The sequence below is a fragment of the Schistocerca gregaria genome, chromosome 6 (genome assembly GCF_023897955.1).
Source record: "Schistocerca gregaria isolate iqSchGreg1 chromosome 6, iqSchGreg1.2, whole genome shotgun sequence".
Classification (NCBI taxonomy): Eukaryota; Metazoa; Arthropoda; class Insecta; order Orthoptera; family Acrididae; genus Schistocerca; species Schistocerca gregaria.
The window spans coordinates 214,357,100-214,374,518 of record NC_064925.1 but is presented as its reverse complement, the minus strand read 5'-3'; the positions used below and the strand labels follow the sequence as shown (position 1 = coordinate 214,374,518).

General features: G+C 37.8%; 1 protein-coding gene across 2 annotated transcripts in view; it reads left to right on the top strand.

Moving 5' to 3' along the window:
* LOC126277949 (terminal nucleotidyltransferase 4B-like) overlaps positions 1–17,419 on the top strand; it is a 48,452-nt gene that overhangs the window by 15,057 nt on the left and 15,976 nt on the right. Inside the window, exons 4-7 of one of the 2 annotated variants that reach the window (XM_049977547.1) lie at positions 4,677–4,913; positions 6,465–6,611; positions 11,219–11,412; positions 11,970–12,192. In XM_049977547.1, coding sequence (XP_049833504.1) covers positions 4,677–4,913; positions 6,465–6,611; positions 11,219–11,412; positions 11,970–12,192 — 801 coding nt within the window. Of the gene's footprint in view, positions 1–4,676; positions 4,914–6,464; positions 6,612–11,218; positions 11,413–11,969; positions 12,218–17,419 lie in introns of both variants that reach the window. The other variant, XM_049977546.1, reaches the window with a different exon arrangement.

The window sequence follows — 17,419 nt, the reverse complement described above, 5'->3', positions numbered from 1 at the left end:
TATATTGCTCTGGTCAAAGAAATAACTAGTCTGTGTAGTGCTCCGTTGTATGGGAGGGCAAGGTTTGAATGCTGGCCCTAATGATCATAATTTATCTTGTCAGACAATTTCTTATCCTTTCCCTACCATACCCAACTCTCCAATGTTGATAGCTTTGTCACAGAAGTTAAATGTAAATCTGTCATTCAGATGTACCCAGGATGTTGGACCTAGGCTATTTCTGTCTGCAAAAACACTTCAAGCTGCACAGGAGAAAATACCCCTCATTCAGCTTCAGAAGCCATGGTATTGACACAATTTAGTGTTTTACACCACTAATTCCATAGAAACAGGATTCTTGTTTCACTTGTGTATTCGCCATGTAAAATTTGAAAGTGTCGTGTTCATATTCTGACAATATTGCAGTCTTAAATTGTGTCAGAGGAACAAAATGATCAGTATCTAGTTTTTAGAAAATGGATACCATAGCAGCAATCAGTTGGATAATGAAGTTCATAAAGACAAAATTGATAATGAGTAGTATAATCATGCTGAGCAAACTCAATACTGCTAGTGGGGGTAATGTGAACACCCGTAATCAGCTGTAACTCTGGGTAAATTACAGACTGGCATAGGCGGAAATACAGTAAACCTGCTGTATTTGTCCATAGGGGATGAAGAGGAATTTTTCTTGTGTTTATGCAATACATACAGCAATAAAATGTCAGAAAAATGTATAAAACCTGCAATAAGTGAAAAAAGAAGTAGCAGCAACATAAATTATCAATTAAATATTGAACAAGGTCTTGGATAAAGAATGAGATAAAATGTTGAGCCTGTGTAAAACGTACTGCAAGTGCTGTATAGTACAATAGTCGAACGACACAACTTAATTTCAGTTACTGTAATCAACAGTACCACAATGAACAGTGTTCTCTACACACATTACATGAAAGCCTACACATTGTTTTGTATTCTCTGTAAAATGTTGTACAAATCTGATTTACAGTACCTAACTTGTTGAAAATTTTTAACAAACACAACCACAAAGTATCAGTAACAAATATGATTATGGTATTGTTCCACTTCCGTGATTTGAAAACATAACACACATCAGAATTAAATCTGTAGAACCCTACAATTACAGCAAAAAAAAGAAGGAAAAAAAATTGGTTTTCAACCAGTTGTTTTAACTTTAAAATGCAATAGAATAATGCATACATTATACTGTCCTACTTCAAATAATTGGTTAATTTGTTTCTTTTTTACATTTAAGATGGACGTGCACATTTTACATTTAACGCAGAGTTTTGAAATCAACAATCAGCAGGAAACATGAATTTGAAAATAGTATTAAATTGTTAGTAATCCCAAAATATGTTGCAAACAGAAATGAACTTCGGACTTCATAGCTGACACTTTTGTCTGAAAATGTAATAAAAATTATTGTGTTTCATATAAGTTAAAATAATTGATGTTGTATGAAGTGATTTACATTTACATAGAATTAAGATGGTACCATTAAATTTTGCTGTTACAGCCAATGTCATTAAAAGCGATGTTGCTATAAAAAGTAGTGACTGTATTAACAAAAGATGTCTGTATAATGGATCTGTTCACAAATATACCAACAGGTGAACAACACTGAATTCACTTGCTTTCATCTGTGTAATATCTGAGCCAACTGTGAACTTGATGTATTTTTCGATAGTAATCACTTGACCCATAGCAATTACCCATAGTACCTTGGAATTAAACATTATAGAACCGTTTCATTTAAACAGAATTGAACAAAGACTGCAGATAAATTGAGATAAAGAAATAATATTCTGCAAAAATTGTACAGTACAAAGTGGGATTCTGCAGTGTTGTCTCAAAGACCACCTGCCCTCTGCCTTGACTTCTCAGTGGCACTAGATCAACAGCAGCCGCCTGAAGCCCGTAGACATGCAACTAAGTTGATGTACATCTATAAAGTCAACTCCCGTATTCTCGTTACGTGTCCTGAGCAGCATTTCACCACCTAGCCTGAAAGGAAACAGTATCTTTCTGAGGAAATATAAGAAAATTTGTAACAATTAAGAGCTGCCAATTCATGAGGATGTAACTGCTATCCACATCAGCAGACTCCACTCCAGATAAAAACCACTCCGAACAGCTAGCACCTTGCAGACTTTACGAAGCTTGGAAGAAAGAATGGTACCTATTATAATACTCTACAGGAGTTCCTTAGCTTTCTCGAAGCCAACAACAATCCGTGGAAATTTGATCTAACACAAAACACTCGGTATGATTCGGACTACTGATGAGATATGCAGTGACATACTATACAGGTATGGAAAGACTACCACAGTGGAATGCACCAGTGGGCTCCCAAGACACACTGTCAGACATATTGTTAAAGAATGCCCTCGGAATCTATTTCCTGGAAATTCCTCGGACTTCCTGGACACTATAGCAGAATTGATAAATTATACACGGTTACTATAAATGAGCCATTTGTTATCAAAGCTCTGTATTTTCTAAAGTGTTCTATGTACAGATAGTCTAATGAATGGAAAAGAATCATAAACTCACAAAGTTTGCATTTTGCACCCCACAAATTTTCTAAGTTTGCCCCTACATCCGTCATCATCACGACAGTTATACTTTCTCGGGGCTGTTGCAATGTTTTTTGCAGTGAGAGTACGTAAACATGGCCCTTAATGTATCAAACCCTCCTCCCAAGGAAAATATTAAAAGGGAACAGAGCCACATCATCTTCACCACTACGTCTAATCGAGCAATGTGGAACTTTGTTGTTCAGTTTGTGACGAACATTGATGCTACAATGAGGGGATGCCATGTATTACGCCAGCCACAGTTTACCTGTTTTAATTGTTACCCTAGCTGCAGACAATACGGTTTGAAAGTTAACTACCATCACAAAATCTTCCAAACAATTTTCTGCAGCGTTCAAAGTCTGTGGTTTGCGCAGATCGATGGTTTTTTTTTTTTTTTTTTTTTTTTTTTTTTTTTTTTTTTTTTCATACAAAAATGTGGCACAGTTGGTTGACCATTAGTTTCTTGTTTACAGAAACTGCCAGTGTCCCTAAATTGCAGAGTCCAACAGATGGTGCTCTGTTTATATGGCAGTTCTTTTCCATCATTCCTTGTGAAGGCACGCTGCACTCTCGCAGCAGATAAAAATGTCACACATTTGAACACAAAGAAACTTAAGTCAGTGCTTTGTCAAGGAACTGCACTCTTAATGCCAACTGATGGGGAGAATGTAGACTCAGTGAGTTTATGGTTCTATTCATTCATCAGTCGTATTTGTAAAATTAATACTTCAGTAAACATCTAACTTAGAAAACAAATGCTTTCTAGTAGCCCTATATAAATAACTGTCCTAAATTTTGTAAATAATGTACAATTTTATTCGTATTTCTAAAGTGATGTGTAATTGGAATGATAGTGATAAAATAGAAATAAATTGGTATAATTCTGTAAATTAACTAAAAACAGGGATATACAATTGACATACTTGGTGTTACATGATCAATATGGAATTTTAAGAATAAAAGTCTGCCATATTCCCACCTTTAGACATAACCATACTGCAGATTTTGAGAGTACCAAGGCACACCAGAGGTGCAAATATTGTGAAAGGGAAATGGGAGTTCTCATGCCTTTTGAGAGGGCAGCTCGTGTATGGGTATGAAGTTCAGAAGAATTAATCACAACTTTGATCAAATAAAGATAAATATATATTTAATTTATGAAATGAAATTTGCTAACTAGTTGATAATTGTATATTCTTTGCCCTTGTAGCTCAGACCTTCGATCTGCTGCCATCATTTCAACATTTATTTTTTCTTTTGTAGATATACTTGTGTGTGTGTGTGTGTGTGTGTGTGTGTGTGTGTGTGTGTGTGTGTGTGTGTGTGTGTGTGTGTGTGAGAGAGAGAGAGAGAGAGAGAGAGAGAGAGAGAGAGAGAGAGAACGAACAGTAGATACACACATAAACGTAGTGTTCATGAGCATAACTCGGCTTCTAAAATGGCCTTCTCCACCAAGACGCACATACAACTGAGTCAATGATGAACATAGGTAGCTGAGCTTGATTACCAATCTTGAATATGTTCTTGTTTGTTGCTAAACATTTCCTTTGTATAGTATTCTTTTCAACCATTGAATGTGTCAGAAAAAGTAACATAAACCAAGACGTGGAAATAAAAAGTAACCATTGAGAATGCGGCATTATTGGAAAATTGAATCGTAGCATGAAGTCGGTAACATATTATAGTAAGGCATTTTAAATAAGGGGGAGGACTCCAGTTGCAGCTGCTGATACATTGTGGATACCGTTAATCCACAATGAAGATCTGTCTGAATAAACATAATGTTGTATGTTAATGCTTCTGTAATGGAAAAAGACCATGTAAATGTGCTAATTTGATTTTTGTATTTACTGTATTTGTATATATACTAATGTTAATATTCTGTTAACAAATTGCTTCTTTGTTATCTGATGTGTCACCTGCCCGTGCCCCCCCCCCCCCCCCCCCAAAAAAAAAAAAAAAAAAAAAAAAAAAAAAAAACACACAATTTTTTTTAAATATAAGTAATTACACATAATTTTTTTTCTTTTGTGATCTGTATCATTCTTATTGAGAAAATTGTTTAAAAACCATTTTCTATTAATGAATTCACAGGTACCAATAGTAAAGCTGAAAGATCGGGAGTCGGACATAAAGGTTGACATCAGCTTTAACATGAGCAATGGTGTGAAGTCTGCAGAGCTCATAAAGGACTTCAAAGAGCGCTTCCCAGTTTTGCCAAAGCTAGTCCTTGTACTAAAACAGTTCCTTTTACAGAGAGATTTAAATGAGGTTTTCACTGGTGGTATCTCATCTTACAGTCTCATACTCATGACGATTAGCTTCTTGCAGGTATGTAACCAGTACAAATTAATTTTGAGAGCCTGGAAAGAGCGAGCTTGCTTTTTGTGATTTTTCAAATGTGGTCATGTTCTTAGGTATTTGTGTTTTTGTTGTGTTGCAGAGTTGTTTTATTAGGTATTGGTGTAGTTTTGCTAGAATTAGTCTCAATCTGTGCTCAGGTTGTTTCCATTTTCGTGAATATTACTGTCTGGATTGCATATTTCAAGTAAATAGATAACTATTGGTAAAAGTTATTGATAAAGGTGTTAAACAACTGCCAATATGCATATTTTCCGTATGGAAAACACTGTGGTCAAAAGTATCCGGACACTGCCAAAAACATGTGTTTTTCATATTAGGCGTATTGTGCTGCTACCTGCTGCCAGGTACTCCATATCAGCGACCTGAGTAGTCATTAGACATCGTGAGAGAGGAGAATGGGGCACTGCATGGAACTTGGGGACTTCAGACGTGTTTAGGTGATTGGGTCACTTGTGTAATACGCCTGTACGTGAGATTTCCACACTTCTAAACATGCCTAGGTCCTCTGTTTCCTATGTGTTAGTAAAGTGGAAACGTGAAGGGACACACAAAGCATAAAAGCGTACAGGCTGACCTCGTCCGTTAACTGACAGAGACTGCTGACAGTTGAAGAGGGTCGTAATGTGTAATAGGCAGCCATCTATCCAGACCACCACAGGAATTACAAACTGCATCAAGATCCACTGCAAGTACTATGACAGTTAGACGAGAGGTGAGAAAACGTGGATTTCGTGGTCAAGCGGCTGCCCATAAGCCAGACATCGTGCCGCTAAATAACAAACAACGCCTCACTTGGTGTAAGGAGCATAAACATTGGACGATTGAACAGTAGAAAAACGTTGTGTTGGGTGACAAATCGCGGTACACAATGTGGCGATCTGATGGTGCGTGATTGGGTGTGGCAAATGCCAGGTGAACGTCGTCTGCCGCCATGTGTTGTGCCAACAGTAAAATTCAGAATTTGTAAGTCATTTTCAGCCAGGTGTTCGGATACTTTTGATCACGTAGTGTAAGTTACTGAAACATATAAGTTAAGCAACTTCCAGTCTTTTAGGAGTTAATGCATTTTAATTGTACAGTCATAATACACTTTCTGATCAAAAGTAGACATTAATGTGAGATGTATCCACACTTCACCTTTGATGACTCGAGCTCTGCTGAGAACACTTAAAGTGAAGTGTCTGAATGCCTTTGAAGTAAAAGCAGCACACTTTCCCCAAGGAACTGAAACCTGCTAAGATGGTGATGTTAGAGCTCGAGTCAGGAGAACAGTTAACAGTCTAACTCATCCCAAAGGTGTTCTTGTGGGTGTTTACTTCATATGAAATGATTTTGAATCTGGATTTCTATCTTTGTTGAGAGAGACATATTGCTATATACTATCTGTGCAATTTCCTGTACAGAATTTTCACGTAATATGTATTCTGCTCTGCAAGAGCCTGATAAACTATGTTTCTCAAACTGAAACTGCTACAAGCATTAGCTTCAATTACGATTTTATTTTTCTATTCATTGCAGTTGCATCCACGTCAGAATGCATATAGCCCAAACGCTAATCTTGGTGTGCTGCTAATTGAATTTTTTGAGCTGTATGGCCGTAAGTTCAATTACATGAAGACTGGCATTCGCGTTAAGAATGGAGGCACCTACATCTCAAAGGAAGAGGTGAGTCATGTAAAAAAACACTAGAAGTAATTCTTTGAAATGTTGCCAAGTGCAGAAAAAATTACATAGTAATTTGAGCATTTAAATTCTGTTCTTAACCTTCATCACTACATTTCAGCAGATTTGTATGATAAGCATTGATTGTGCAACAAAAGTGTGTACATGTTTCCTGGGACATCATTATACAAAGCCATGCAACCTGCACATCATTTTCTATTTACATCTTCATTTATTGTTATGTTGTTGTTCATCTCCATATTCATCTGATACTTGAATCTCTTGTAGTTGCATTTGCCTATTTTTGTTTTAACGAAGGTAGTAAATTATTCAGGGTGTATACGACCCGGGACATCCGGGGAAAAAACCCGGGAATTTTTTCATGCGGGAGAAAACCGGGAATTTTTTGGAATTCCGGGAATTTGCATTGTTTTAGATTTCAGCTAAATTTTTGTAATTTTGACTGCAGAGTTGATTCTCTACCAAGCGATGTTATTGTATCCTGCTACTGGAGAATGATTCTGCAGCAATAAAATATAAATGAGAGGGAAAAAATAAAACTTCAGTGGCAAAGGAAATGTGCAATTATAACAACAAAAAAACTGTGCACGCACAAGCATCTGCAAATAGCAAAAATATGGCAAAGGCCGTAGGGTGCAGACTGTAATTCTTCATAACAATAAACTGCTTGCTGTAAGCATGACGTCACAACTGATCACATTAGGTTCGTTTGACCAATTGCCAGCGGTCTGTTGCGCATGCGCATTTGACTCGCGTGTAGGTAGTACCTTCTCCTGCTACTTGAAGTTTGGCTGTTAGCTGCATCAGTAGTAGCAGTAAGCAGCCAGATGCAAATGAGAAAAATTTTTCTCGCACGCCCTAGCTGCCAGATTCATGCTTGCACAGGAGTTGTTGTGGGGAGGGGGTTAACCTCCGTGAGACCCGTGTTTACGTTAAGTGATTTCGCTGCTTCTCTTCGTGTACAGCTCCCACGTCAAATGAAATCAAAATGGATTTCTGTGGCCGGGAGCTATCAAGTGAATCAAAATACATTCACATAATAACGGAGGGCAAAAAAATATATTATTAATTTCAGTTTTCTGAATTTATTTTATTTTCAAGTTAGTAGCATTTATCACCTTGCAGAACAGTGAAGTTATTTTTGCAAGTTTGCTAAAGAAATTTGGCTTCATTAATCTTTCCGCCGAGGCAATCATTTTATTTGAAACGAATTGTTTCATTCTACAATATTGGCTAGTTCCAACTGTTCGCTGAATTTAAAGTGCAATTTCAAGTGCATGTTATCATCTTCTGCCATATATGGCATTAAACCATAATAAAGAACCAGAAATTAGATTGTAGAGCGCTGGTACTCCAAGAAAATTTACATCCCAAAAACCACACTGAAAAGCTTAATATCAGATGGGACCTACTTCATTGTGAATCTGGAAAAAGCCAATTTGCACTTAAAGCCGAATTCTGCATTTTAGTATGGTTTACGAAATTCTCTTTGGAGTATCCTCTGATGCACTGTTTCTTTTATGGTGTAATGTAATATCTCTTAGTGCTTTATACACACGAACATACGGGTTTCCTACACCACTGCAGTTGCATACGCACAATAATGCCTGTTTTCTGGCACCCTTGCAAATGGTAAATCGAACCTATTTCTAACAGTCTCTCTCACCGAGCGAGGTGGCGCCGTGGTTAGCACACTGGACTCGCATTCGGGAGGATGACAGTTCAATCCCGTCTCCAGCCATCCTGATTTAGGTTTTCTGTGATTTCCCTAAGTCGTTTCAGGCAAATGCCGGGATGGTTCCTTTGAAAGGGCACGGCCGATTTCCTTTCACATCCTTCCCTTACCCGAGCTTGCACTCCGTCTCTAATGACCTCGCTGTCGACGGGACGTTAAACAGTAACCACCATCTAACAGTCTCCGGATAGTATTGCGAACGGTGGTTAGAAAAGCGTTGCTTTCAAAGTAAATTTCTTTTTACACAAGATGAATTATGTTACGTGTGAGAAAGTGGGATGGATATCTAAATCACAGAGCGTTCGAAACTGAACAGTTTGAGGACCAGCCACTTCAGGAATTTCAAGCCGAGACATTTGTGTCATAATTTATTTTGTGTGACGTGTCTTAAAGTATAACACACGCAAAAAAAATCAATATCACTTGTGAAAGCTTAGCTTTTCTTGTAGATATACTGTACTGTGTACATTAATGTAAACCATTAACTTTTCCTCTTGCGTGTTCACACTATGTAACCAGTGATCTTGATATTGGCTGACTATAACACATGTCCTATGCTCTGAATAGCTGCTGTCGTCGGCTAACGAGATCTCGTGGCTTGAGATATGACTCGCTCACAAAAAGACATCGCAACCTCGGTTTCAACGCTCCAGAAACATACGCGCTGCGTTTGGTGCAATTCGAATTTATACTTTCGTAATACGAAAATGTGCAGCGTATATGTTGCTGCAAATCAAAGGTCTTTCCAAAACTTCTCTCTCTCTCTCTCTCTCTCTCTCTCTCTCTCTCTCTCTCTCTCTCTCTCTCTCTTTTAAGTGCCCCCAAAACATCTTTGACCACACACCCCCCCCGCCCCCTCCCCGCCTTGGGAAGTTCTATGCGATTGTATAAAACGTTAACCATTCAAAGGATTGGTAAGTTTTACAGTTCTGAGGGAAAATCTACGGAAAACCTACTGTCACTTAGCACAGAAAAAGTGTGTATTCGCCCGGGAAAAAGTATATTTTTAAAACGGGATATCCAGGAGAAACCTGGGAATTTTTTTTCCTTGTCCCCTTATACACCCTGTTATTTTGCAAGGGATGTTTTTAGCCAGAAACTCATTAACAGAGATGGCTGTGTGTGCAGGTGCATTGTCATGGTGGAAGAACCCGTCTTCTGTCTTTCACAGTTCGGGTCTTCTTTGACAAAAACTGTTGCAAAATCTTCTTAAAAGTTTCAAATAAAAGGTTTAATTGATAGTCTGATATGGGGGAACAAACTCTGAATCAATGACGCCCTTGGCATCAAGGAAGCAGATCAGCATAGTTTTAACATTTGATTTGACTTGGCGATATTTGTTTGTAGGGGGTAACTATGTCGTCTCCATTGACTTCACTGTTGTTTTGTTTCTGGGCCATTACCATAGTACCAAGACTCATCAACCAGTAATAATCTTTGACAGAAACTCTGCATCAGTTTCAAGTTGTTGTTTCAAAGCATGACATGATTCACCTTACCCATTCCTTTTGATGATCACTCAAAAACTGAGGAACAATTGCGGCAACCTTTTTCGCTTCCAAATCTTCCATGAAAATTCATTGAACCAAGCTCCAAGATAACCCACTAATCTTTGACAGTTGATCAATTGTCTTTTGATGGCCTGTGAGCACAAACCCCAAATTTTTATTCAGTATTTTCATTGATTCAGGTAGTTGATGGACGTCCAGAATGAGGTTTTGTCATCAATTGACATGTCACAATTTTTAAATCAAGCAAACAACTCATACACTTGAATTTTTCCTATAGCATCATCTTGGTAATTCGTTCTCAACATTAAAACAGTTTTAGCAGCATTCTTACAAAGTAGAAAACAAAATTTTATAGCTGCTCATTGTCATGTAAAACTATCATCATAAAAAATGAAACAAGAACAAAACAGTATTAGCAAGAAGAGTCACTGCAGATGAACAGAACAAGCCAGCTCAACGACACAGGCGGCACTGAACTGGCAATGAGTTGCGCTGTACTTGCCTAGTGGCAGAAATCCATACTACATAAGCTCCACCCATGGCGATGGTATCCCAGTGTTTTTTTGGGTACACTTTGTTTGGACATATTAGAACAACTAAATTTAATGAAGTAGGTTAGCTGATTATGCACGTCAAGGGGCTGTGTGGAAATTTTGCACTCATTTAGTGTACACTATTGTCTGTCTACAGTAATTTCCTTCACTATGTTCTGTTATCCTTAAGACTTTTAGATGAGCTTTTAATTTATTGGCAACTTCATTATATTTCTGGACTTTGTTGGCTTTATAAAAAAATTTAATAAGAAACGATAGATGGCAAATGAAGAAAAATACCTGAATTAATTGCTGTCTAGTCTTTTTTACTGTTTGCAGCTGTTCCTTAAAAGCATTGAGTATAAAATAACAAATTGTGCCATTACATGGCACTGCTTTGGAAAGATTGATGATAATTACTTCGACAAATTCTCATTCTTACAGGGGTTATTTTATTATTTTTTTTTATTCCCCCCCCCCCCCCCCCCCCTCTCCCCCAAATGCATATTGCAATTAGTTCCTTTAACAGCTAACATCAGACGAAACAGTTCTTGCATACATATTTGTGTAAATTTTATTAAATTTCAACCTAGTGCTTAGATCATGTGAACCAAATATTCTTCAGTCTCTTAACTGTTTTCAAGAATTAGACAATTCTGTTACCCAGGCTGTTATCAGAAAAACTAAAACAGAACCCTTGACAGGCAATTCCACTTTTTATGAGTGAATTTTCAACAGGAAACTATTAATTAATTATTACGGATTATTAATTCAGGCCCACACAGTCAACCAAACTTGTTATTCTTGCAGGTGCAGCGTGATATGGCAGATGGACAACACCCTTCACTTCTTTACATTGAAGACCCACTAACTCCTGGGAATGACATAGGACGCAGTTCATATGGTGCACTGCAAGTAAAGCAGGCTTTCAGTTATGCTTATATTGTGCTTACACAAGCTGTGAATCCACTTAATCACCTCATCTATGATGCTAACAAGGCCAGGTATGCTTAAAATGTATTTTTACATAAAGTGAAACATGTGATGAACCATAGAAGTGGCAGCTGTATAATATTAAATTGTTCTGCATACCACATCTAGACTCTTACTGTTAAGTCACAGAATGAGTGGGGTTACTGATACCCATTTGTGTGAAGTATTGTGTAGATGAAAAAACAAAGATGTGGGCCAAAAATAGATAAAAATATTGTAATGTATATGACATTGTTTTTACCTTTCACAATGGGTCTATAAAACTTACAAGAAACAGGTTAGGTTGAGATGATCACTGTGACACAGTTGAGAAACACGGACTCATATTCTGGAGGAACCATATTCAAACACCCATCTCATAACAAATTTAACTTCCCTGTGATATCCCCAAATGGCTTTAAGGGCAAATGCTGGATTCCTTCCACAATTGGAACTTCAAAAAGTTTATTAAGTTTCCACAGGTATTCAAACCCAATAATTTTTTATTAGCAGTGTAGTTTCAAAGGAATACTTGGGGAGACTTCTGACCAGTATATTTTCAGTCTGTAATGTAAATTTTATTTCACAGTATTCTAGGCCGAATCATCAGGGTGACTGATGAAGTGATCCAGTATAGATCATGGATCCGGGAAAATTTTCCAGTATCATCTACAGAGACTGAAGGAGAGCACGAGCCTGAGGCTGAACCTGAAGCCGAGCCTGAAGCAGAAGCAGAGGAATCCTTAAGCTCGTGCAGTGATCAGTCAACTCTGGATACTGGAGATTCAAGTTTAACTTCCTCCAGCGATTCGGTGGGTCAGCTACCGCTCCCGTTTGGTGGGTGTGGTGTGCCACGTCATTCTGCATGTAGTAGTAGTAGTAGTAGTAGTAGTAGTAGTAGTAGTAGTAGTAAAAAGTTCCAACTCGTTAAATGTTATTTCCACTTCTTCATTCACATTTATGTCAATAAACAGTCATTATGTAAGAACAAGAAGTTATAAGGTATTGTATGTCAGTTGAAGGGACTAGCAAAACAGAGAGCTAAGTCTTTAAAGTTGCTGCAGTTTGCGTGTTTTTATGTTCAATTAAAGGATATGAAATACAATAAGACTGACAAATATAAATTTTGGGCAGTGTTTTCTAGCAGTACATATGGAACTACTTGTTAAATAGATCTGTTCAAAAAATTCCAGAATATTCATAATTTTGCACCAATGGTGTGTTGGAGCAAAAAGCAATTGGCATCCCTGCATATGTCTGTGTGTAGCGCGTAACTGCCAGAAGTTTCATTGTACATCTGTTGGTTATTGTTCAGTGCTGTATTGAGTAGAACATTGTATTGCACAGTTCAAAAATTTTGAGATGGCGGAGTTAGAGGAGCAACACATCTGTATTAAATTTTGCGTGAAACTCAAGAAAACATACCAAATGCGTGCAGGAAGCTTATGTTGACGAGTGCTTAAGCCATACTCGGTGTTACGAATGGTTCGCACAGTTTAAAAATGACCAGATGGAAGTCAGAGGTGACCCTCATTCAGGATACCCTTTGATGTCGACAAATGACACTCGTGTCAGAGAGGTTAAAGAAATTGTGCAGGCCAGTCGAAGACTTGACTGCCTGAGAGATTACAGAAGAATGTAATACTTTAGCTGGATCATTTTGTGATATCCTGACACATCTTGGAATGAATCGCATTGCTGCCAAATTCATCCCACAGCTTACAAGCCAATACCAGAATTCTAGACTTTGGCCTCGGGGATCTGTCAGACCGATAGACTAGTAGCATGAGAGGCACCACGGGACATTATAACTTCCATTGTCCTGCATATAGTTTGATGCATCCACTATAAAACATACATGTTTGAATTCCACAGAGCGAAATACAGTGACGTGTGATAGAAGAATGCTGCATGAAGAAGCGTGTACTTTTGCACATTAAGACCAAACGGTCGATAGAAAGGGGTGGTGGGGGACACATCTAGTATTTCCCCGGTTCGGAAATATCATGGATACGGGACTGATACATACAGCAGACTGAGTTGTAATGTGGAGGTAGGTAGTCTCCACACGACTCGTGTTCACATGTAGTGATTTTGCTATTTCCTCTTCATTCATTTCTCTCATGTCAAATAAAAACAAAACGGATTTCTATGGTGGGAGCTGTGAAGTGAATTAAAATACATTCACCTAATTACAGAAGGCTAAAATATGTTGTTACAGATTTTATTTTATTTACACCTTTCTGACAGTCAAGCATTAATCGCTTTGCAGAACAATGAAGTAATTTCTGTCAGTTTGCTAAAGAAATTTGGCTTTTGTTAATCTTTCACGCTGAGGCAGTCAATTTATTTGAAAGTGAGTATTTTGCATTTGAAGCGCACGTTAACATCTTCTAGCGTGTATGGCATTGTGCCATAATAAAGAACCAAACATGAGATAATACAGTACTGGTACTCCAGGAAAGTTTACATCTGAATATGGACATAAATGTGCACTTTAAGCCAAATTAAGGATTTTAATACGATTCACAAAATTATGATGCTCTTGAAGTATCATCGGATATCTTGTTTCTTTAATGACATAATGTATGCTATTTTAATGTCTTACATGTACGAATATAAGGGCTTCCTGTGTCGTCATAGCTGTGCAAGCGCGGCGACACCTGTTATCTGTCCCTCTCAGGCAACTGCTGAAACGAACGTATTTCCACATTTCACGGGAAAATATTAAGAATGGTGGATTGAAGAGTGTTGCTTTCAAAGCAAATTTCCTTTTACGCAAGATGAACTATGTGCGAGAATGTACGATGAACTTCTTAAATTGCAGAACTCTCACTTAAAAATAACTCTTTGAGGACAACCGTTCAGAAGAGCCCAGATAAGACATTTATGTCATTTTTAAAAATTTTAGTGGCACAATTGTATGATGTATCTTTAAAGTGTAACATGCACAATAAAAAGATTAACATTATATGTCGAAGCTTAGCTTCTCTTGCAGCTTGTTATTCTCGGAGACCAATATTATATGTGAAAGCTTTTGCTTTCCTTGTAGAAATGCTATGTATATTAATTTAAACCATTAACGTTTCCCGTTTGTGTGTTGGTGCTACTCAATAGTGATGTTGCTGCTATTGACTGACTACATCAGGTCTCCTATGCTCTGAATATCCACTGTCATCAGCCGGTGAGATCATGTGACTTGAGCTACGTCTGGCTTACAGAATTGCATCGCAATCCCCATTTCAATGCTTCGAAAAGTAATATGCGGAGTTTGGTGAAATTCGAATTTATACTTTCGCAATATGAAAACACGCAATGTGCATCACAAATATCCCCCCCCCCCCCCCCTCCGTGTTTCGTTCCGAAAATGCCAGGAAATTCTACACCGATGTATAAAACCATAATGATTTAAAGGATTGATAAATTTTACAGTTGGTAGGAAAATTATACTGCCCCTTAATAGGGTAAAATGCAACAGAAAACGTAAATTTTCAGGAACAGCTTCTAAAGTTCTTTTTTATTTTTTGTCACTCAGAAGCACCCTGCGCAACACTGTATATTGTCCTCTTGATCTTTTTCCAAGTTTTTTCTTCTTTCTGGATTCCTTAGTAGCCAACTGTACTTCATACTCCGCTTTATCAATGCGAACTTCGTCCATCTGTTCAAGTTCTCTAATGCAGTTTTCTCCAGGATTAATTCCCATATGCTGTAGCACTTTCACCCTACCAATGTTGCCATCATTAAAAGCCATAACAGCATCACTGACCCCCCACTTTCCTGTCTTCATTCCAACCAAAATATTTTTAGGTATGAGAGTCCATATAAGATTATTGAACGACTCATTGAGGTTTTGTGTCTGACCATGTAGACACTTCTTCAGTAATTCAGGATTTGCCAGGTCTCTGTAAATATGTTTTATGATTTCCATGACTGCTGCTAGGCTGGAATGTTATGGCTGTACGAATTGTTAGAGTACTGGGCATTGTGGTAATTGCACCATGAACCAGGCCCAGGAGGGCAAAGGTCGTGTACTGGTTTTTCATCAGTTGACAGTCTAGCATACTATCTGCTTAGTTTTTGATAAATCCTCAGTATTATTTCTAATGGTCATCCCATAATAATGCTATAGTTCATCAATCATTTTGTCTGTCAGCCTGCCACTTACGGTTTTACCATAAGAAAGTTTCTTGTCTCTCAAACTTTGTTTCAACTTCCTCAACTTGGTGCCCACCCTCTTCTGGACACGACTAACACATTCCAGTTTTGTGATAATCTTCTCACCATAAGGCATAGAGGCTACTTCACTTCTTTTGAGTCTCCATCACCTAAGAACTTAGTGTAACACACTTGCCTTTCGTTCACAGATCAACTAAAAATTTCACTAAGTGCAGAGGCCTCCATACCACCGTTTGTTCCTTCATAATTTCTGTCACACATGCGCCATTCTTCATTCCCTGATTTTACACTTACAACAATGTTTGATTAAAATCTGGAAATGTTACCTTTCCAGTCTCCACACTAGTCACCGTAGCAACAGAATTCGTAGAACTGTAGCCGCAATTCTGCCAAGTGCCATCGAAAGCTCCTGGTATGTCATTGGTACCATCATTTATTTAAACAGCTTCGTGTGCAGTGCCCTTCATTGACTCACATGCGACAGATTACACACAAGCTCCAATAAATCTTGCATACTTGTCGATATTACAAGGTGGGCATGCCATATTCATCACGGCACATATTGTTTCTGCTGCAATGTGTCCTTTGCCAACTGCTTTCAATCTGTAAAACCACATAACATTTGCTTCAAAATAATTATCTTTACACTTATCAGAATTCCAAAGTGAAAGAGTATATATATGCAACTGGCACAATTGATCATAAGTTTCCTGGCTAGTCCATTTGATATCTCGCTGTCTTCATGTAAACTAACTGTACCTGTACATATTTTACAACATACACATTCTCCTAACACCCTTGTTAAGATATGTTCAAATCTATCAGAATATAACCTAACCTACCATTTACATCACTTACGTTTTGAGAAAACTTTGTATCGCAGCATTTTATTTCAATCTGATGTTTATGTAGATACTGATGAGTTTGCCTGTATTTCATAGTCTGTAACTTCACATGCCACATGTTAAACACAGTGTTTCCCTTTATTTGAAATTTATTGCCGTGAAACCCATGTTTAGTTTGTTTGTACTGTGAAAAGATATGATACTGTTTTTGACAATGCTACCAATACAAACACATAATTTAACCTTTATAACACAGCAGTCTACAGCTTTCTACCTAAAAAAAGTTACCGATTTTATTAAATCTTGAAATAACCCACATAAAAATTTCAATGTTTTCAACCAGTGTAGATTATATTTAAAAAATAAAATAAAATACTTCGCATGTGAGTTTATAAAAGATACACACATCATTTTATTTGGAAAACTGCAAATTTTATAATGGAGATAAAAATCCGAAAATGTGACTCCCCTTCAGAGAATCATAAGGTCATGAGATGTAGGTCTGTGGCTGTGACATTGAGTCAAAGGTTCAGTCTCCACAATGGGTTGGGAAAGGTTCTTGAAGACCAAAGAAAGCTTGTCGTGTCAGTTAAAAAGTCAAAGGCGTGCTGGTAGTTTCATTTGACTTAGAAGAGGTAGTTCATCACGAATTCGCGCCACTGGGGCAAATTGTTAGTCGATAGTACTATAAGGACGTGTTATGATGCGTGCGAGAAAATGTTATATGGAAACAGCCTGAAATGTGGCAAGACAATTCATGGCTCTTCATCACGAGAACACACCTGCACATTCATCCCTGCTGGTACATGACTATTGAGCAAAAAGAAAATCACTGTGCTGCCTCATCCTCCATACTCTCCAGACTTCTTTTTATGTCCAAAAGTGAAAACCCTGTTGAAAGGACAGAGATATGCAACAATCAATTACATAAAAGAACATTCGCCGACAGTGCTTCATGCGATCCAGCAAGAGTCATACCAAGGTTGCTTCCAGAAGTGGAAAGAGCTTTGAGAACAGT